The 22,283-nt window shown below is 53.5% G+C and overlaps 1 protein-coding gene and 1 non-coding gene across 4 annotated transcripts in view; one reads left to right on the top strand and one right to left on the bottom strand.

Annotated features, from left to right (window-relative positions):
- Positions 1-22,283, top strand: part of DNMT3A (DNA methyltransferase 3 alpha) — a 104,983-nt gene that overhangs the window by 5,721 nt on the left and 76,979 nt on the right. For all 3 annotated transcript variants that reach the window (XM_032652327.1, XM_032652326.1, XM_032652330.1), the window contains exon 2: positions 21,657-21,904. In XM_032652327.1, coding sequence (XP_032508218.1) covers positions 21,839-21,904 — 66 coding nt within the window. In that variant the 5' untranslated portion in view covers positions 21,657-21,838. The remainder of the gene's footprint in view (positions 1-21,656; positions 21,905-22,283) is intronic.
- Positions 15,993-16,065, bottom strand: TRNAG-UCC. Its single transcript has one exon. It is a non-coding gene; the product is annotated as a tRNA-Gly (tRNA).

Genomic DNA, 22,283 nt, shown 5'->3' with positions numbered 1-22,283 from the left:
GCAGTCTGTTTGTTGCCCTGTACCAGGGTCTTGCTGGGCAAGATCCTGTGCTGAGCTTTGAGGGGACACACGGTGAGTTTAGGGTGTGCCCAACTAATTAATGACCACAGACCAAGGTCGAGGGAGAGGGCGAAATAAAACGCTCAAAGGACAGTGAGGTCACAACCAACTGGAGGGATCAGGAGAGGCTTCTTGGAGGAGGTGGCTCCTGTGATGATCCTCAGAACACAGAGATGGGGCTTCCAGACCAAGGAGAGGAAGCCAGGCTGTCGGGGATAGGGTGGCTGGAGTGTGGCGGAGACTCCAGGGCAGTGAACAGGGCCTCGGAGGCCAGCCTGCGGCCCCACGCTGATTTGAGGGGAGTGGGCCCCTGTGCTCTGTAACTCCCGTGTGGCCTGTGGAGAATCGCCTGGAACTTCCCTGCTTGTGGCTGTGAGGGACGGCAGGGGAGACTGAGGGACGAAAGGGAGGGAGGGGAAGGGGCCGGCTGAGCTCATTTGGTATAGGATCTTGATTCCTTTATATTCTGTAGACTAGAGCTTAAGAGCTCAGACTTGGAGGGAAACAGAGCAGGGTTTAAATTACACCAACCCTGGGGGGTCGTGACCATTAAGGGGAACGCCAGTGGGGCAGGGTCTCTGTCAGTGATGGCGGTCATGATGTGAATGGGCGGAGGAGGGTCCCTGGCCTGGCCTCCCAGAGGTCTCCGTGCATCCCCTTCCCCAGGCCGAGGCACCCCAGCCTCCAGAACATTCCTGTAAGGGCTGCAAGCACAGCGAAAGGGGACGTCAGCAGACCCTGACTCCACCCTGCCCTCTTCCCTCCCTCCTCCATGTACAGCTGAACTGAGCCCCCAGCTTGGAGGGGAGGTGCCCGGGCTGGCAGCCATGCCCCTAGGTGTGGCTGCAGGTGCCTGACAGGCCCCGGCAAGGACAGTAAGTGGGCAGGGCCCGCCAGGCCACATCTCCCTTGCTGATCGCATAGCAGGCCTGTCTGGAGGACAGCGACAGGGGGAGGAGGTGTGGACACCTGGGGCTTTCCTAGCTGCATCCCAGCAGGGAATGAAAAAATTCTTTCAACTGTAGCTCAGCAATGCCAACTCCCATCCTGCTCTGGTCCCCTCTGACCTCCAAGGTTTCCCAGCCTTATTTACATCTGCAATCAGATTCCTATTTTCTCTTTCCTGAGGTCATGGCCCTGCTCACTGTCATCCTTATTGATCTTCCCTCTCTGTTTCTGTTTCAAATGTCAAGGTCATTTTTAATTCTGAGCAGTTGTTAGCTGCCCCCGTTTGGGTCTACAGAGGGGATGGAGGACCACCTCTCACAGCTTGTAACTGGAGGGCTGGAACTCGGGTGTCCTGACTCCTAATCTAGTGCTCTTCCTGCTTTGCGGCTATGTGGACGGATCCAGGGGTGGGGAAGATGTTCCAGACCTAATAGATCAGCTAGAGCCCGGTGTGCCAGTGGTCCTTCCTTGAAAAGGTTAAAAGATGCTCAGAGGGGACATTATGGGACGGTGGGGTCAGATCTGTGGCTTACTGAGCCATGGGTTGAATGTGGGCCCTATCATGGTGAATGTCCGGGAATGCCTGGGCTGGGAGGCTGGGGGACCTGGGAGCCTGCCTTCCCTCAGAGGTTCCCCAGAGGACACCAGGAGGGGCAGGCGAGGGCGCTCGGGCCCATGCCAGGCGGCTGGGATCCTCTGGCACTCCAGCAAGCAGAACCTGTTGGCAAGGGGCTTCTTGAGGAATGGTCCTTTGTGATTAATTTTGTAGATTCTGAAAGGATACCTAAATTTGTGGATAAAGAGGAATCTAATCGGATTCTTCCAGTGGCTTTGAAATGAGAGGAAGCGTGTCTATTCTGACATGTTAGATGTCCATGATATGGTGCAGAGTGTGATCTCATTTTCATAAAATTCCTTTAAAATACACGCCAGTGTGCACACTTATAGGCTAGCAAATGCTTAGAAAAAGTCGTTCTGGAAGGATAACCCAGCAAACGTGTCAGCAGAGGCCTTGCCACTTTACTTTGTACACTTTCGTAACCTTTGCAAAAATATAAAGGCGCATGCATTCCTTTCTTAATGACCACAACAAAAATAAAACCACACTTTTAAAGCTTCTGGATAAGAACTTATAAAAATTTGAGTCACCCTTGGGCTGGAAGGGTGGACTCTTTTATAATGGATACGAAACTGGCTTGGAGACTGACAGCAAAGGGTGGGGCTACTCAGGTACTTGTCTTTTCTGGAAAGGTTGCAGGGAGATTTATTGCAGACCCTGAGGTCTCCAAGCGAAGGCCTGGCCTGGTAGGGATTGGGTGAGAGTGGAAAACAGGCAGCTGGCAGCACCCCGGTTCACTCCAGGGCAGCAGACCAAGTTCGCTTTATAGGACGGTGACTGGAAACTCTCAGTTCTGACCCAGGATGGGAAACAAATCATTGAGGATCTTCCCTGAAGGCTTCAGTCTCGTTGCTGTTGTGACCCAAATGGTCTCGGTGTGGACCTCAGGTGACCCAGCCCTGGCATAGCCTGGGGAGCCCCATGCAGAGAGGACAAAATGGGGCTTCAGGAGGCCCCTCCAGGGGTGGAGGGGATGCCTGGGAAACTCGTCTGGCATGTGGGCTCAAGCTATGCCCGCCTCTGTGATCTGGAGGCCCAGGAGCAGGTGGCAGTGACCCAGGTGACAGGGTGGAGAGGTGAGGAGGGGCAGATATAAATTCCTCTGCCTGTTGCTTGGCAACAGTGCCCACCTCCCCCTTCCACAGTCCCGTCCCCCAGCCACCGTCCATGGGTGCCATCTTGGAGCTTGCTTTGCCCTCTAAGGCTGCCCCTGGTAAAGACAACAGGAGAAAGGGTATGTGGACTTCTCTGGCCCAGCCCAGCCCCACTCCGCCCCTGGAGTGAGGCAGGAAGATAAATAAAAGGACAGTAGCATGGAGGCAAGCCCAGAGCTGGTCCCTCTGCAGACCGCCCCCTGCCCCAGGCTGCTAGGGGACAGACGTGCAGTGCAAAGAAGTGACCGCGAGGCAGGCAGACCTTGATTGGCATCTCAGCCCTGCTACGACCATAGCTACAGAGGGACCTAAAAGTCTCTGAGCTGCAGGTTTTTCATCTGTGAATCAGGGATAAGAATCACATTCACATCTTGCTGGTATTGCTTGAATCAAATGAAATACTGTGTGAAAACTGTCAGCGCTGCGCCCAGCACATAGTAGGTACTCAGGAGGTGTGAGGTCTTTTTCTCTGAGTCGGGTCAGGACAGGGCTGCATGAGGGTGAATCTGGGGACCTGGTGAGATGACCCCATTGGAGGCCCCCTTGCCTTCCAAGACCCCACAAATGTTGCCTGTCATCCTCATCACCCCTTAGGGGTCGCAGGGCCTCCACTTCCTTTGTAAAGCCACGATTTGGCTGGTTGATCTCTGAGTGCTCCGGCCAGCCCCGGCCATCTGATCTCTGGGCCTTGAATCTTGATGTACTCCTGTCAGTTTCCCGAGAGTCCATGCCCAGTGGGGACCCAGTAGGTCCCCCAAGCCCTGGGCCCTCGCCCTTCCTGCCCTCTGCTCTCTTTGGGTCCAGAGCAGGCAGTGGCCTCTCCTCTGGTTGCTGGGCCTGCTGGCAGGGCTGGCTCTGCCCCCTGGCCCACAGGCATGGGAGGGTCTTGACCACAGCCGGGCCTGGGAGCTGGCACACAACAGTGGTTCCTAATGGTTTTATTACCAGCAACAATGTGGTGCTTGTTGCCATCCTCTCACAGGCCTGTGGTTCCCAGCCCAACTAGTGGTGGCCTGAGGGCCTGCCTGGTACTGGAAGCTCAGCTGGAAAGCCCAGTGGGGCAGGGCAATTGCCTCTGCATTTTCTTTTGTCAACACCCTCTGTGCAGCCTGGACTCTGAGATAGCGTGGTGATATGCTGGGGCCCCAAGTTGGCAGGCCTGGCAGCTCTTGAGTTTTCTCTCCAGAGGGCCCTTGCTTCAGATTCACAGATAATGTTTATCTATTCATTTATTAAAGACCTACTACGTGTCGGGCACTGGCTACAAAGATAAAAGAGACTGAGCTGGTCTTCAAGGACCCCGCAGGGGAGATGAGAGTCTGGCAAGGTGACCATTACATCGTAGGTGGGTGGAGAGAGCTCTGCAGCGTGTACCTGGAGCATTACAGGGGCTCAGAGAAGGGACGTCTCATTCAAGGGGGGAGGGAAGAGCAGGAAAGGGTTTCTAAAGGAGGTGAGGCTGGAGCTGAGTCTCAAAGCGTAGGGGGTAGTTAGCCAGGTGGTCCAGGGCATTTTCTCCCATGATGTGGCGGGAGTGATGGGATATGGGGGATCATGGGATGTGAGGCCGGAGGGCTGGGCCGAGCTGGACCACGGAAGGCCGGGATGTTACCCATTCGTCGGCGTTGGCCTTGGAGTAACGTGCCCATATTTGCGTCTGAGGAAGATCATCCCGGGGCGTCAAGGAGGAGAACTTGGGCAGCTGAGGCTGGGGTCGGGGAGCCCAGGCAGAAGGCTGGTGCAGGAATCCAGGGGAGCCGCAGTGCAGGTGTGGAGGAGGGCTGCTCTGTGAGGCATTTAGGTGGGAGTGACTGGGTGATGGAGAGGGTGAGGGGAGCTGGCTCAGCCCGCCGCGTGGGTGGAGGTGCCATCCGTTGAGAGGGCTCGGCTGGAGGGAGTCTGGGAGAGATCTTCCCATGGGAGGCAGGGCTAGAGTTGGGACTTGAGGGTGGTTAGGATTTGTGCAGGCGGAGCCTGGGCTGGGCCAGGCTTGCAGAAGAGGGAGGGCCTGTGTCACCAGGCCTGGATGTGGGGACCCAGGAAGGTGCAGGGTCCAGGTGATGGATTAGAAAGGCAGGTGCATTTTACTCCCTAACTGGTAGCAATCCCTGCAGACTTTTAAGGACGGAAGTAACTTAACCAGGCATTTGTACCACGTACATTGGGCATACTGTTGTTTGGGGGGGGCTTGAGCAGGGGCTTCTGCTTCTCAGGTGCTCCCCCGAAGGATGAGCTGCAAGGCCTAGACCCTGTTCCTCAACTCCCCGCTGCACAGTCTGGGGTGAGTGTCATCACCCTCTGACAGTGGTATGTGAATTGCAAAGTTGCCATCCGCCCTGGGTTTAGAGGCAGGTCTGCCAGTGTAGGAGGGGATAAGATGGGCACAGCAGTTTTGGTAAACAAACAGAAAAGAAACAAAAACTGTTTCTCTAAAGTAGGAATATGAGTCTTTTGTGTGTCACAGGAAGAGCTGTTTCCAAAGAATTTCTAGAAAAATGGCGTGAACCAGGTCAGCGTCACTGAACCCGGGCAGAGGCAAGAGGGCGGCATGGCACTGTGCCAGGGCCACCAGGCTCGGTGCTGAACAGACAGTGGTTTTACCTTGGCCCTGCCACCTGCTAACTGAGTCCTCCTCAGGAAGGTCGCTTAACCTCTCTTAGCCTCAATTTTGCCGTCTGCAAAGTGGAGACAACCTTCCAGACTTGTGTCATTTGTTTGTTTGTTTGTTTGTTTCAAACACTGCTTCTTGCCCTAAACTTGGATATTTTATGTCACGTGTCTTTTAAAAGAATCCTTCTACAGTTGGCCTCGCTGGTATTTGCGGATTAAAATTTAGCTGTGCCTGGTCCCTGTCTGGCGCTGAAGAGGCACAGCCCCCCACCGCGCACGCCCCTCTTCCCCTGTCTCACATGCCAAGTTTCCTCTTGCTCTTTGCCTCCCGAGAGGCCTGACCCCCCCAGTGGGTTTTGAGTTCCATGTTCCTGGGAAGCTCCACTTATCATGTTCCATTGACTCTCTTGTTCCCCAAACCTGGGTCACCCCAGTGTATTTGGAGAGCATCTGCTGAGCTAAATGGGAACTAGGGGAGGAGGCCAGTTCCTTGTCTCTTTTTAATGGAGGGGAGGGTCGGGTCTGTGCAGAGCTGCCCATGGCTGTGTGGAGAGCAGAGGACGAGGGAGGGAGAAGCTCTGACCCATCCAGGGCCTGGGCGGACCACGGCTAGGACCTTGCCCAGTAGCTGGCTTCTGTGCCAAGGAAAGGGGTGCAGGGCCCTAGTGGAGTCTGGGAGATGATCTCAGGGTGACCTCGGTCTGCATGGGGAGGCCAGCTTCCTCTGTGATCGGGCACACGTGGTGGCCATTGGGCTGTTTTGTGGCCCCTGTGACATGTAGCCGTGGCCACGGGGAGACCTTGGAGGCATCTCTGCTCTCCGGAGGAGGCTGGGTGGGAAGCTAGCTCCTCAGCGGGGGCTCCCGTGGAGGTGGCGTTGGCGAGAAGGCCTGGGCCGGAGTCAGGCTGTGCCTGGCTGGGGGTAGGGTGGGTGGGGACCACTGTCAACTTGAGTGCGGAAACCAGTGTTTCCCTGGTTGGTACAGACCTGCGCTTGCACCCCTGTCACAGGGGCACCCTCCGGAAGCTGGTGTGTGCGGACCGAGGGTGTGGTGGTGTAATCACACGGGATGTACAGCATAATGAAGCCGGCATACCCTTAATGGGATGCACAATTGTGCTGCATGCTAATTAGGTGTAAATGGTGAGCAGTTCTCGTAACGTTTTTGTAACTGGTATTAGTTTTGCAGAGGCAAACAGAGCTTATGTGGTTTGTTTCTTCTTGCTCCGTTAGTTCTCTAGCACAGGCAGTTCCTAGCTCTTGGAGGAATTCTACTGCAAATGTTTGTTTGTAGGGCAATGTTTTGTATTTTCTCTCAGAACAATGTTATGAATGGTTATGAGGTTCCCAAGCTGGTTTCCAAATGCCTCTTTGGCCCACACTTTAGGTGAAATGTGCGACGCGTATGCGGGGAGGCCTCGCCTGGGATCCTCCTGCTTCAGGTTCCTGGAGCCTGCCTGTGTGTGTGTGTGTGTGTGTGTGTGTGTGTGTTTGCACACACAAACATGTCTTTCTGCATGTGTCTGTGTATGTGAGTGTGCCCGTGTGGGTCTGTGTCTGTGTCTCTGTGTGTGCCTCTGACCCGAGGCCACAGTGGCAGGTTAAGGGTGCTGGTAAAGAGGTTATTTATTCTGGTTGCGAAGGCCCTTGCGCTGGGGGATTAGGGGAGGCCTCGCAGCATTAGCTGGGAGAGAGGACACTGGGTCAGGCCACAGCAGCCGTTCAGGAGCCAGCGAGAGCCATTCCTGGGCGTTGTCTGAAGTGAGAGTCTAGGTTTCTTAAGGACACTTTACTGGCCTTTCACCCTAATTAATGACATACTTTTTTCTTTTTGAATTTTTGCATTTAATTTTATTTATTTTTTTATACAGCAGGTTCTTATTAGTTATCCATTTTATACATATTAGTGTAGCTATGTCAATCCCAGTCTCCCAATTCATCCCACCCCCACCCCTGCCGCTTTCCCCCCTTGGTGTCCATACGTGTGTTCTCTACATCTGTGAATGATGTACTTTTAAAAAAAATTCATATTTATTGAGCGCCTACCACGTGCCAGGTATCATGCTGAACACTCGACTCAAATTCTCTCATATCTTAAAATGCGCTCAGGAGTAAGGGCTCTCATTGTGCGGTTTGGTAAGGTGTGGCCTGCGTCTGAGCGGCAGAGGTTTGGGTGGGTTCCGGCTGAGCCCCCTTAGGGCTGAAGGGGTGGATGAACTGCACCAGGGCCCCCGGGCCAGGGGCTAGTGATTCTGGCATGTGCCACCCAGAACCCTGGGTTCTTCCTCCTCTCGGGCCCCCTTTCCCCCTGCAAGTGGTTTGGTTTCGGTTGGGGCAGAGAGTGAGGAGAAGGCAACCCAGGGAGCTGCCGGTGGTTCTGACAGCAGTGGGTTCTTTCATGCAGCAGCAGCTCCCAGACCCTGAAGACTCTTTGGGGGACTTCCTGGTTTTGGCCCGGGAGGGGGTCAGCTCTGTGGCCTGGCAGGAGTGGGTGCGGGCGGGGAAGCATCGCACGGATGGTGTGAGGAGAGAGTGGTCCCAGGCAAGCTGGGGACCAGCTTCCAAAGGCCTGGGCGGGTGGGAGGCCAGCTGTCCCCGCTTCCCATGGTTCACAGACACCCTGACCTGAGTCCCTCACGACCCCTGGCACCCTGGGCATCTGAGGGCTGGCTGAGCCTGCGGACCCCGTAGCAGGCGCACGTCCTGGCCTGGGGCAGGTGGAGCAGGGCCCTTTCCGTTGGCGCACTGCCTTGGGGAGCTCTGGCAAGCGACCCCTAGAATGGGCTTGTGGGGGGGGTTCCCTCGAGGCACCGCAGCGCCGTGCTGGCGATGTTGCGGCTGCCTGGGAGTGATTTCACCCCCTCCTCTCTGCCTCAGGGGTCAGGCGGAACAGGGAGACCAGGGAGGGCCGGTGGCAGAAGAGCAGGGTGCAGGACAGGACTCTGACCTCATCTGTTTCAGAAAACACACACATCCGTCTACACGAGAAAAGCCAAATGACTACACAACAAACTGGTTAAAGACCCCCTGGGAGGGTGGTTGAGGAGGAGCGGTAGGGGGTGGGGGTCCTGAGGGGTGGGGAAGGGGGCTGGGGGCCCTCTGGAAGGAGCCCCCCCTCGTGGAGGAGAGAATGCTGTGAACGTAGACACAAGCATGTGGGGACAGGGGATGTGAGCCGGGGGCCTGGAATGATGGAGTCAGCTAGGCGAGGTGGGGGTCAGGTCAGAGCAGTAGGCTGAGGCCAGACTCGGAGAGCCAGCAGTGTAGGACCAGACCCGAGTTCGGATCTTACAGTGTGTGAAAATCACTGGCATCGTCGGGTTTTTAACAGTAACACCTTTATCGAGATGTGACTCACATACCATACTATTCGCCCGTTTAAACTATGCAGTTCAATGGTTTGTAGTACTTTCACGGAGTTGTGCCGAGAGGCTGGGGTGGGAGAGAGGGACACCAGAGGCGGTGAGACACGTTACAGGGTAACTGCCAAGGTCTAGACCTGTGGTCCCGAGGGCCTGGAGGGCAGGGGTGGAGAATAGGGGCCCGAGGATCAGGTGCCCGGTGCAATGTGGGGACTGAGGGGGCAGGTGGGATCTGAGTTCTCTGCGGGGTTTTGGGCTTTGGCAGCTGAGGGGAAGGTGCTGCCACCTCCACGTAGAGAGAGGAGCCACAGGAAACATGAAGCATCTGGTTCTAGAAGAGTAGGGTTTTAGGTAACTGCAAGTCATCCAGGTGGGGATGTCCAGAGAATAAAGTTGGAGGCCTTGCAGTAGGAAGTCTGCACTCATTTAAGCCCAGGTATCTCAGCAGAGGAGAATCTAGAGTACAGCTGGATCACAGCGGGACCCGAGAGGGGTGCCCACTGGGCAGCAATGAGAGCAAGACCCCAACCAGCCAGGAGAAAGAGCGGAGGGGCCCAAGGGCCAAGAGCTTGGAGCCAAGGGGACAGAGGGAGCCAGAGAATCCCCTTGTTTGTGAACTTGCAGGGGTCTCCTGTCCACCCCAGTGCCCAGCTTGGCAATGACACTCAATGAAGGATTGCTGAGTGAGTGCTTGAAGCAGGGAATGATTAGTCGGCAAGGAGGCTGAATTGAGCTCAAGGACGCCAAGGATGGAAAAAGGCCCTTTGAAGCCGTGGGTGACTGTATCTGTCAGGGCCGATTCAGGAGACAGGAACCATATAGTGATTTGAACAGGCAAAGTTTAATATAAAGACTTATTAATGATAACAGGAGATTGGAGTATTGAGAGATTGGCTGATAAGAAGTAAAAAGATCTGCAAAGAACACAGAAATAGCATATATGAGAACAGTAACTACACCCAGGGTTGCCATGGAGCACCCAAGGAAGAGGCCCCCAGGGCTGAGAACCTGACCTTGATGCCCCTGGCTCCCTGGATGACAGAGAAGTCACTGTGGTGCCATGTTGGCAGGACTTGCTGGAAACCTGCCCCCCGGAACTCACTGGAAGTCCATCCTTTTGGGTCCCAAGGAAAGTTGTTCATGAGGAAGTATCTTGCTGGGGGCACAATGCTACTAAACTACCCAGAAGGAGTATTGGGTGAAGCTGCTGGCTGCTCGCGACTGTCGAACACTGCTGGAGCCAGGTGCTGGGGAAGCACCCTTGCTGCAGGCCAGGCACTGGAGAAGCTGTGACTCGACAGGCCTGGCCACTAGGGGAGCCCCAGGGGCAGCAGGATCTGACTGCTGGACAAGTTGTATACGATGCAGAAATCCTTCAAGAAAGCACACTGGTTCTAGGAAAGAAAACTCCTCCTCCTTCAATGTCTCTCCAGTGCCCTCTCCTGAGGGAGTTTGATGTCATGCCAGCTGGCAAAGGGGACATATTTAAGGGGCCTAGCTTCATTTTTACAGAGCAGGCAATGAAGGGTGAATAAACTAACTGGCACGGTCTGCTGCTTGGGCTGCACAGCTTCCATCTGCCCCCTTTTACACACATGTGAGCTCCCCTACAACGACCCAATAGTTGTATTTCTACCTACCAAGACACAGCTGTCCTGCTTCCCGTTCTTACCCTGTCTCCCAAATGAGGCGTCCCAGCACTTATTGTATCAATCACTGTCTACATGAGCAACGCCTCAAGTTCAGTCACAGTCTCACTGAATATTCTGTTACCTAAAGACTAAATTGTAACGTTAACTTCTAACAACTTGTATATAAAATATAAATAGTGGGAAGATGAAGGAAAAAGAAGAAAAGTGTTACCATGTACAAATAAACACACATCTATATCAAGTAAATAGAAAACATGCAAAACTGCTATAGTTCTCATTTCTATATTTGTTCACAAGACCACGTTTGCTCTCCGGCTTCCTTTTCCCATTTCCCATCCTGTATCTCCTCTGCACTCAGCTGGAACCTCAGCAGGGCAGGATTCTTTTACCTGGTGGAGTGACCCAAACCTTGATTCCTGAAGGATCTGAATCCTCGGTTGTCCTGCCTTTTCTTTTCTCGGTTCCTGTAGGTTTTCATTAACCCTTACTTTGGGGCATGGAAGTTCTAAGAGGTACTTGAGAGAATCCTCTGATTCCAGAAATTACCTTCCTGGCCTTTATTGTATACCAGCAACCCAATTTCTCCTTGGTAACTAGGATCAATCACTCCAGCTTGTGGAGTAACTCCTTCTTGTCTGTTGGTTCAGCGGCATTAAGGGGGTCCCCAAAAGCCAGGTCAATGACTCGTCTTCCAGTGGAACCATTGTGGTGTCCTCTTGGCAGACAGCATTCAGAGCCCCTAAACCTTTTCAGAGATGCGGGAGTGGAGTGGGGACCAGATGCAGGGATCAAGGGGAGAGTAAGTGAAGAGGCTCTGGAGCTGGCACGTGTGGACCGTTGTTTAGAGAAGGCTGGAAGGGCCAAGAATCACACAGGTGTGGACCGTGGGCCGCCTCGGCCGGGGGGGGGAGGGGAGGACAGAATCAGACCCGGGCTCGTGGCCGTCCAGACAGCAGGCCCCGCCAGGGTCCACATGGCTGATTCTCACGTGGACTGTCAGCTTGGACCCTGTGCCCTGCCTCCTGGGGCGTGGGGAGCCCATCAACTGCCACCGCACACACGACCCCGACCCCCCAGCAGGGCTCCTCCTGGCTCACCGTGTTCGGAAATGCGTGCTCCTGTACGGAACTCTGTATTGGCTCATTTTGGCTCCCAAGAACAACTTCAGCTCCTTACCAGCGTCTATTCTGGGTACAAACCTCCTTTTTTTCTCTCCTCCCTGCTTTGGGGGCTGTGTCATGGTAACCGTAAGTGTGAGCAGAGGAGTCTGATTCAACTCGGCTCTGCTAGTGTGGCCGCCATGATGGCGGCATTTGGTGTGATGAGAAGTGCTCACGCTGGTGGTGCTCTGGCCTCGAGGGTGGTGTGAGAGCCACAAGTCATCTTGCTGTGACTTCAAAGCCAGACAGATGGGCTTTGAAGTGGGGAACAGGATGGCAGGATTGTTGGCCTGTCGCCAGCGGCTTTTGGTGTTCTACTCCCCCTTATCCAGCCCCAGTCTTGTGACCAAGGGTGGGGGAAGACGTGGCAGATAAACATCTCTGTCTGGGAGGCTGTGATGTCTCCTCTCGGCTTTCTGCTGCCCCCAGCTTACCAAGCTTATCACCACCCTGGCAGATGCTTGGGTGGTGTGGGGCACAAGATACTCTCACGTCTTCTGTCACCCACAGGACTCATTTGCACCTCCTCCTAGGGTCAGATAGGAAATTCAGCCGTGAGGCTGTTATCTCCGGGCTGGTGTCGCATCAGGGGCACAGAGAGCTGATCTGGGGTCTGTGTTACTCGTGCTCATCCATGACTGGGTGTCGCCATGTCTGTAAGGACTCTTGAGTTAGATGGACCTGGACTCAGAATCCTGCCCTGGGACTTTCGACCTGCACTACTCTGGAGAGGTAATTAACCTTTCCAAGCCTCAGCTTATCCTTCCATAGAATGGGAATAGTAGTAGAACCAACTTCATAGACTTCATAGGTTGGTTGTGAGGATGAGACGGGACAAGGCATGTCCCTTAGCACAGTGCTGGACACACGGTAGGCGCTCAGTAAATAGTAGGATGGATAAATGAATGAATGACTCCGAACACGATGATTAGAAGCTTGGACTGCCTGTGATGAAGTGGAAAACTGTGGGCTTCGGCGGGGGACAGACCTGGATTGGTATCTGGTTCCTCTACCCATGAACTGTGTGACCTTAGGCAGCTTTGCTAACTTCTCCATACCTCGTTCTTCTCATCTAGAAAATGGGGATAAAAATAGTCTCCACCTCAAAGGGTTGGAGTGAGGTGTGAGGATGTACAAGATGTTGAAATTGTAAAGCTCTTTTCACAGGGCCTGGCGCGTTGTAAGAATCGTAACCAGTACAAGCTCCGTTTGAGTGAAGTACACTCACGGGCACTCCAGGGAGGTCAACAAAGGAGAGAAAACCGTGGGCTGGGTTAGTCAGGGACTAATAATTGTTAGAATGTATTGAGTATATTCTTTGTGTCAGGCACTCTTGTTGGCATGTTTCTTAAAGCAAATAATTTTAATGTTATTTCATCCATTCTATTTTTTTTTTTTTTTTTTTTTTTGGCCACGCCGTGCGGCTTGCAGGGTCTTAGTTCCCTGACCAGTGAGGGAATCGAACCTGGGCCCCTGCAGTGGAAGTGTGGAGTCCTAACCACTGGACCACCAGGGAATTCCCTGTTAGCATTTTTAATACATCTCACTTTAATTCTCACAACGGGCCTGTGAAGTGGCAAGAGTTATTTTCCCCATTTTACAGCTGAGAAAACTGATGCACAGTTATGCCTCAGGTCACACAGCTGACGCTAATACAGACAGAATTTGAACCCACGCAGTCGGGCCTCCCAGGGAAGACTTCAGGAGGTTGAGATTAGTATATGAGTCAGGACCGTCAGCCGCAAGGCACAGACTCACTCACACCAAAGTAGGGAAAGTCTCACATTACCGGGAGGTTCAGAGATGCCCTGCCTCCAGGTCCGGGGGCCCAGACAATGGCCTCAGTGTTCCAGCGTCTATCTCCATCCCTCAGGCAAGCTTTCCCCAATGCAGCCAGCAGCTCCTGACCCACGTCCCATCACGTTAGCATCTTTCCTTTGCACCAAACGCTCCTGGGGGGCCTCTGATTGGCCCCGCCTGGTCACACGCTCACTGTGACTAGGGTGAGGGGTGGGTGGCCACAAACACCACAAAACCCCACTGGGAAGGAGGGGAAGGTAACTAGATCGAAACCAGCAAAGTCCACTGCAAAAAGGGCAGACTTCAGCTAGAGGGGTGAAGAAGGACCTGGTGCAGAGACGGTCAGATATTTTTCAGCAATTCAAAGAGAGGACTTGAGATGGAGCCGGAGGGGCTCTTATGGTGGTCACATTAGGGTTGTTTTTGATGGAGGAAGACCTGGGTTTGTGGGCAATTATGGTTTTGTTTCTGGAAGAGGATGATTCCTCACTGGCCCTTGTTGAGGTGAGACTGGGGTGACGATCTAGTCGGTGCTGGTTGGAGCAGGCTTGGAGGTGAGCCTTTGGGGTGATTGATTGGCTCAGGGGGTGCTGATGGGGTTGGGATCGGTGAGGAGGGTGGGAATGGTGCTGGGGACGGTGTGGTGGCAGAGGTGGGAGGTGACGCAGCAGGACGGTCTGGAGGCTTCAGGAGATGGTTGAATTGTGGGTCTTGGGTCTGAGATGGGCTGATGAGCGAGCTGGGCTGTGGTTAGGGATGTGGGCAGCAATGGCATGTCAACGTGCAGTTAGGGGGGAACATAAGGGAGGTGCACCATGCTGCACATGGGCTGGACTTGGTGGAAATGATGTGTTGCGAGAATTAAACATTTCGTGAGGGATGTGATGGTGGGGCGGGGAGGGAGGTACCACTTTTAGAGCGGATGATGGAACTCTGTGTGGGGGTGAGGAGCTGATGATGGGTGTTCTGTGGGACGTGACGGTTTCGTAGCGTAACAGAGGTGGAAGGACTTAGCTGCACTCTTATGGAGGAGGATGGAGGCCAAACCCATCCAATGGTTGCAGCTGGATGTAAGCCCTCATTCCCAGACCCATTCTCTCTTTTTAAAAATTACTTTTTATCTCTTCACAGTATTACATGCATATAATTTAAGAAGTAAACAGGACTAACATCTCTTCACCAAATGCAGTTGTTCCTTGTCTCCTTCCACCTTCTTCTTCTCAGAGGCAACCACTTTTAGCTGTTTCTTCTAGCGATTTTGCATCTCATGGGTCTGAGTAATGTTCGTATTTTTGACTCTTCCATTGTAGACATTTTCCATTGATTTCCTATTTGGTAAATAAGAATTTAGCTCTCTTATATGGCCAACCATGGCATTCTACCCAGCCAACCCCCTCAATATTTCTCGTGGTAGACATACTATCAATAGTACCTTACCAGGGGTCTTCCCTGGTGGCACAGTGGTTAAGAATCCACCTGCCAGTGCAGGGGACACGGGTTCGAGCCCTGCTCCGGGAAGATCCCACATGCCACAGAGCAACTAAGCCCGTGCACCACAACTACTAAGCCTGTGCTCTAGAGCTCGTGTGCCACAACTACTGAGCCCTTGTGCCACCACTACTGAAGCCCACGCGCCTAGAGCCCGTGCTCCGCAACAAGGGAAGCCACCGCAATGAGAAGCCCCCGCACCGCAACGAAGAGTAGCCCCTGCTCGCTGCAACCAGAGAAAAGCCTGCGCGCAGCAACGAAGACCCAACGCAGCCAAAAATAAATTAAATAAATAAATAAATAGTACCTCACCAGTGTTCTTTCAAAAATGTCTTGTGCCTATAATAATATACATATATGTATGCGTGTAGCAGGCAGGATAATGGCCCTGCAAAGACGGCCACATCCTAATCCCCTGAACCCGTGAATGTGTCACCTTATGTGGCAAAAGAGACTTCACAGATGTGGTTAAGTTAAGGATCTTGAGATGGGGAGATTTATCCTGGATCATCTGGGTGGGCCCAGTGTCATCATCAGGATCCCTGAAAGTGAAAGGCAGAGGCAGGAGGGTCAGAGTAATGTGATGGGAGAAAGACTGGCCATTGCTGGCTTTGAGGATGGAAGGGAGCCAGGAGCCAAGGAATGCGAGCAGCCTCTCGAAGCTGAAAAAGTTAAGAAAATGGAACCTCCCCAGGGCCTGCAGAAAAGCATGCAGCCCGCCAACACCTCGATTTCAGCCCAGTGACGAGAACCATTTTGGACTTCTGACTTCCAGAACTGCAAGAAACAAATTTGTGCTGTTTTAAGCCATTAACTTTGCGGTAATTTGTAACAGAAGCAATAGGAAATTAATTCACCAGGTAGTATGTCTACATCCACATACATACATACAAACATGCATACTTATGTATGTTATGTACACATACTTGTTAAATCAGCTAATGCAACTATTCATAGCTGAGCTTTATACTGTATTACAATAGTTTCTTTTTTTCCCCCTGAAATGAATAATTACCTTGTTTCTTTTTCTTAATTGACTTTTGTCATTTAAAAAAAATATTTACTTATTTATTTAATTTGGCTGCGCTGGGTCTTGGCTGTGGCACGCAGGATCTTCACTGCTGCATGTGGGATCCAGTTCCCTGACCAGGGATCGAACCTGGGCCCCCTGCATTGGAAGTGCAGAGTCTTAACCACTGGATCACCAGGGAAGCCCCTACCTTGTTTCTTTATCTGCCTTATTTTCTTTATACCTTTTGCCCATTTCTGCTACACCTCCTAATAGCTGTCTGTATGGCTTCCACGAGGGCGGTCACATCAAGTGTTATGTTTCAGTTCCATTTTTTGAGTTATCCGCTCTATTGCTCTCGGGGCGTGTGGCATAGTTAGCTGCCGTCCGGTGACTTCTTTTTGTTGTCCTCCTTGGCATTCCCTTTGCCTTCCTTCTGGTTGGAATTCTGGAGCCCATGTCTTCTTGCTTGTTTTACTCCCCCGTTTGGAGCCCATTGCCCAGGACAGGTCTTCATCTTTATCCAAATCCATTCAGTCCCTGAGTTCAGACCACAGAGTAAAAACAGCGAATGACACCTGTAGTTTTGTCAGGTTAAAAAGACAGTTCAGGCTTCCCTGGTGGCGCAGTGGTTGAGAGTCCGCCTGCCGATGCAGGGGACACGGGTTCGTGCCCCGGTCCGGGAAGATCCCACGTGCCACGGAGCGGCTGGGCCCGTGAGCCATGGCCGCTGAGCCTGCGCGTCCGGAGCCTGTGCTCCGCAACGGGAGAGGCCACAACAGTGAGAGGCGCGCGTACCGCAAAAAAAAAAAAACCAGTTCAGTGGAAGCAGCTTAAGTGTCCATCGACAGATGAATGGATAAAGAAGATGCAGCACATATATACAATGGAATATTACTCAGCCATAAAAAGGAACGAAATTGAGTTATTTGTAGTGAGGTGGATGGACCTAGAGACTGTCATACAGAGTGAAGTAAGTCAGAAAGAGAAAAACAAATACCATATGCTAACACATATATATGGAATCCAAAAAAAAAAAAAAAGGGTTCTGAAGAACGTAGGGACAGGACAGGAATAAAGATGCAGACGTAGAGAATGGACCTGAGGACACGGGGAGGGGGAAGGGTAAGCTGGGACGAAGTGAGAGAGTAGCATTTACATATATACACTACCAAATGTAAAATAGATAGCTAGTGGGAAGCAGCCACATAGCACAGGGAGATCAGCTCGGTGCTTTGTGACCACCTAGAGGGGTGGGATAGGGAGGGTGGGAGGGAGACGCAAGAGGGAGGAGATATGGGGATATATATTTATGTATAGCTGATTCACTTTGTTATACAGCAGAAACTAACACACCATTGTAAAGCAATTATACTCCAATAAAGATGTTAAACAAAAAAAGAAAACCCCAAAAAGATACATGTACCCCAATGTTGACAGCAGCACTGTTTACAATAGCCAAAACATGGAAACAACCTAAATGTCCATCGACAGAGGAATGGATAAAGATGTGGTACATATACACAATGGAATACTACTCAGCCATAAAAAAGAACAAAAAAGGCCATTTGCAGCAACATGGATGCAACATGAGATTGTCATACTAAGTGATAGTATTATCATGCTATCCACTAAGATTATCATACTTTCTCAGAAAGAGAAAGACAACTATCATATGATATCACTTATATGTGGAACCTAAAATAAGGCACAAATGCACCTATCTACAAAACAGAAACAGACTCATAGACATAGAGAACAGATTTATGGTTGGCAAGAGGGAGGGGGGAGGGAGAGGGATGGACTGGGAGTTTGGGGTTGGTAGATGCAAACTATTACATTTAGAATGGATAAACAGTATGGTCCTAATGTATAGCACAGGGAACTATATTCAAAAACCTGGGATAAACCATAATGGAAAAGAGTATAAAAAAGAATGTGTATGTGTGTATAACTGAGTCACTGTGCGGTGCAGTAGAGATGGGCACAACATTGTAAATCAACTCTACTTCAATTTAAAAGAAAAAAGAAAGTTCAGTGGTAGAGGGCATGGTGCTGCCCTTCCATGGTGGAAGCACTGCAAGTTGGAGTCTTCCCTCGGATGTCTAGTGGTCCTTGGTTGTCCTTTCAGGGTTAAGAACAGGGGACTAAAAAGCTGATTGGAAGCTGGCTGACTTGCAGATCCACACTGGCTGACCTAAACAAGCCATTTGGAAACCATTTGGGTTCTGGTGTCAATATCTGTATGCTTAGGCCTTTCTTCTTGCGCTGGTAAGATTCTCCAGAGAAGAAGGTAAGGTCTGGCTGCCACTATTCTAGGAGCCCAGTGGGGGACTAGCCTGGGGGACTCAACCTCAGCGTTGAAAATAACCTTCGTCTCCTTGGTTTTTGTTTATTACTCTTGCTGTCAACGGTGCTTGTTGACTCTCTGCGCAAAGACCCTCTGTTTTGTGCTCTCTAGAGAGTGAATCTTCAGACTTCTGGGGGAGGTGGATTTAGGGATTTTACTTCTTTCATTCGATCCTTTTTATTTTCACACATGCATCCTCTTCACCCCTGGTCCCGGAGATACGTGGTGCTATCATGCCACGTGTCTTTAAAGGACTCTGTTATAAATCACTTGTCATGTGCTTGTCTGAAATTTGCCTGCCACAAATCTGCTTTCCAGACCCCCACATTTTGTTGGTGGTGTCTCCTCTCTGTTCAGCCCAATCTTGTGACTTTATGTCTTCTTTATTTTATTTTTTTCTGGCCGCACCATGTGGCATGCGGGATCTTAGCTCCCCAACCAGGGTTCGAACCCGTGCGCCCTGCAGTGGGAGCACGGAGTCTTAACCACTGGACCACCAAGTATGTCCCTTTATGTCTTCTTTAAAAAATCTTTCTGCTACATTGGATTTAGAAGGTGGCGCACTTGGGTGTGTAGATTCAAAATCCCTTTCCTCTTCCACAGCAGTTTTGTAACTGGAGCGGTGAGGATGGTGACCATGTCAGTTGTGATACCAAGACATTTTCATGATAGAATTCCTCAAAACAACTTTTTTTGAGTTGTTATGAAATTATTCATGGCCACTGTGGACGTTAGCAGTATAAAGGAGAAAATAAAAGCTGCCTATTGTGGCGGTAGGGCTCTTGGCAAGGGTTTTTATTTGGTGGTGGTTTTGTGGTGCAGCCCTTGGCATGCGTGAGGAGGATGCTTTGGTGCCGGGAGCAGCAGGGCCGTCATGTCATGGTAGACACACGCTGCTGTGTTGGGACCGTGGGCCCAAGAGCAGGTCTCTTCCCTCGGCAGGACTGCTTGGGAGAAGAAGGAAGCTTCTAAGGACGGGCGGGAAGCGCAGTGTTCAGGCCTGGACCTTGGCCACCACAGTGGGCTCTGGAGCTGTGCAGTGCATGGCCTGTCCAGCCATGTGCTGGATGGTCTTAGATGATGCTGGGTGGCTTTGAGGGACACTTACTGACAAGGCTGTTCCATTGAGTTACACAAAGGAACCGAAAGACTGACCCAGGTCAGCTGTGTTTGCTGTGAGACAGCGTGCAGCTCATGTCAGAGGGGTGAGCAGAGGAAGGGGCGGAGGAAAGAGCCTTTCCTTTCCTTTCCGGGGTGTCTGCCGTCAGGGTCAACACCCTGTGATGTTCTGCATTTCCCTCCTGCTTCCTTCCTCTTGTCACTAGCCACCAGAGGTTCTCTGAAAGTTTTTTCTTACAGAAGCCCCTGGATGTTTCTAGGCCTCAGGGCAGCATTGAGACACATATCCAGGAGAGGGCTATCTGCCCCTGACTTACTTTGTGCCTGGCTCGGACTCCATTATAGGGCTCTCGGGGCTCCTGGAGATGGCCCAGCCTCGTAGGATCCTGCCCTTTGCCTTGGGGCCTCCAACAGCTTGGCAGGGCAGGGCTAGAAGACGTTCTCGAAGATCATCTAGTCGACCTCTTCCATTTTATGGATGAGGAAGCTAAGGGCCAGAGAAGTTCTTCCCGGGTTCAGTGTTCTTCCCAGCCAGACCCTGCCTCTCTCAGCTTGTTCATCCTTTTGAAGATTTTGATGTGGTGGGTGATCGGGGATATTTGTGCTAACAGACAAGGGGTGGGTTTGAGGGGGACTCGCGGGCTGGCTGATGATGGTCAGAAGCCTTGTGGAGTTCTGGGTTGGCCCGGTTGTCTGATGGGCTCTTGGGGTTGTTTCTGTGGGGTGGTGTAAGCTGGGGGGCGGAGCTTCATAGAGATGCCCTCAGAGCCCTAGAGTCAGAGATCTGGATTCAAGCCTCTACCCTGACACTGAGACACGGGTAAGCCCTAGCCTTTTGCAGCCTTAGATTCAATAGTAGATGGTACTAATACTTGTAGCTGCCCAAAGAGGAAGACCCGTCCCGGGCTTTGCACCGCGTGGGACACACGGATTTGCTCTCCCTCCTGCACCCGCATAGCAGACGTTCCTCGGCCCAGCACTGCGCCCAGCCTGGACCAGCGCTACACCTGCGGCTTCCTTAGGGCTCACCTGGGGGTGGGTGGGAGCACCTTCAGCCTGTCCAGGCTCTAACTTATGGGGGCCCTCGTGTCCGGGCCCTAAGGAGGCTCCTCCCAGCGCCAGCTTCCCCCTCCACACCCCCCCACCTCCCAGCCCAGCGCCCATCCCTGGGGAGGGGCTGCACCCGTGGGAGACCCAAGCCTGCGCCTTCTCCGGTTCCTGGTTTTCCAGGGAGCTCTGGCTGGAGGGGGATGGGAGAAGCAGCCCTGGAGTGGGGTGGGGGGGAGCGGGGGAAGCAGAACCGGGAACTGGAAGTGGAAGGGTGTGGGTGGGCCCGGATCCAGCCTGCCTCCCACTTTCCTCCTCCTGCCAGGCCCCTCCCCGTGCTGGCTGGCCCTCGGAGGCAGGCGCTGGGCCCAGGCTCCTCCTGGGGGGCGAAGAGCCGGAGATCTCTCTGCGGCTCCTCCGAACCAAGGGGGTGAAGCCGCGACCCGCCCCCCCCCGCCCCCGCCCCAGCTGAGGCCTGTGGCCCGGCCTTTGTTAGTTCACTGGCGAGAGGCCCGCACCTGAAGCAGGGAGGCCAAAAAGCCCCTAAAATTCAGCCATGTGCGTTCGCAGGGCCCCCTGGAGCCCACAGTTCCCCAAGGCAGGTGGGGCTGGTTCGCGGGGTGCCGGGGGAGCGGCCTGGCATCCTCCCTCGCTCAGTGCGGCTGCCGCCTCGCCCCCTGCCCCACCCCGGGGCGTCCCCTGGACAGCCCTGCAAACCCAGGCCTTCAGCCTGGCCGCAGTCCGGGTTCACCCTCAGCCTTCTCCGGGCCCAGACGCTGGCCCTAAAGTGAGGTGACATTCATCTCACTACATCCTGTGACTGCGGCTCACTTCCTCCACGTGGTGGGGGCGGGGTGGGGGTAGGGGCGGGGGGAGGACAGATCAGAAGGAAAATGTAGCCGGCTGGGGACCTCTGGGATTTCCCGGGGGGGCGGGGGGGGCGGAGGCTGCGGGAAGCTTTCAAAGGAAAGAACAGCCGTGAATGAAGAGACGGGAGGGGGCGGGAGGCGGCTGGAAGTCCCACAAGTGGCGCCCACTGTGCCTCAGCAACTGTCGCGTGTTGGAGGCAGGTGCGGCCCTCCTGCCGATTCGGCCTCGGTGCCCGCATCGCTGGGTGCCCGCATCGCTGGCTGCCGGGTCGGCCTGCGCCTGGAAAAAGGAGTCAGGCCAGCGTGGCCCCGGGGCCGAGGGTCTGGCCCTGGGAGCCGGTGGCTGTCAGCTGGGGCCTGGGGTGGAGGTGGCTTGCCCTGCTGACCCCTCTTCTCTTCCCCCCACAGGTGGAGCCACGGGAAGCCCAGCCCCACAGACAGCCTGAGGCCACGTTTCACCCTCGGCGCCGGGATCTATGTTTAAGTTTTAACTCTTGCTTACCAAGACCACGATAATTCCTTCCCCAGAGGCCAGCAGCCCCCCAGCCCCGCGCAGCCCCAGCCTGCCTCCCACCGCCCAGCTGCCCGCGATGCCCGCCAGCGGCCCCGGGGACGCCAGCGGCCCCGCTCCGGAGCGGGGGGAGGAGGAGCGCAAGGTGAGCAGCCGGCTCTGCTGGGGGCGCTGGGCGCTGGACCGCGCCGCTCCGTCTTCACACGGGCCTGTAGGGAAGACCTATCTCCCTGTTTTGGTGATGAGCAAACTGAGGCTTGGAGAGGTTAAATCCTGGTGGTCAGGCTCCGGGACCCAGTCTTCAACCCCCGCGGTGTGTGAGCAGAGCTTCAGACCCCAGGCGTGTGCGGTTGTTAGGGCTGGCCTTGCAGGGTCCTCACATCTGGCTTCCTTTCTGGATCGGCCTCTTTACTAGCTGTGTGTCCTCAGGTGAGTCACTTTACCTGGGTTAGCTGCCTCTGTTTCCCCAGGGGGGTTAGTAGCTTTGGGGAGGCCAAAGACAAGTTCAGGGGGCTCTGTAGATG

The sequence above is a fragment of the Phocoena sinus genome, chromosome 13 (genome assembly GCF_008692025.1).
Source record: "Phocoena sinus isolate mPhoSin1 chromosome 13, mPhoSin1.pri, whole genome shotgun sequence".
NCBI classification, from domain to species: Eukaryota; Metazoa; Chordata; class Mammalia; order Artiodactyla; family Phocoenidae; genus Phocoena; species Phocoena sinus.
The sequence above is the reverse complement of the archived record's forward strand: the minus strand, read 5'-3'. Positions and strand labels throughout refer to the sequence as shown.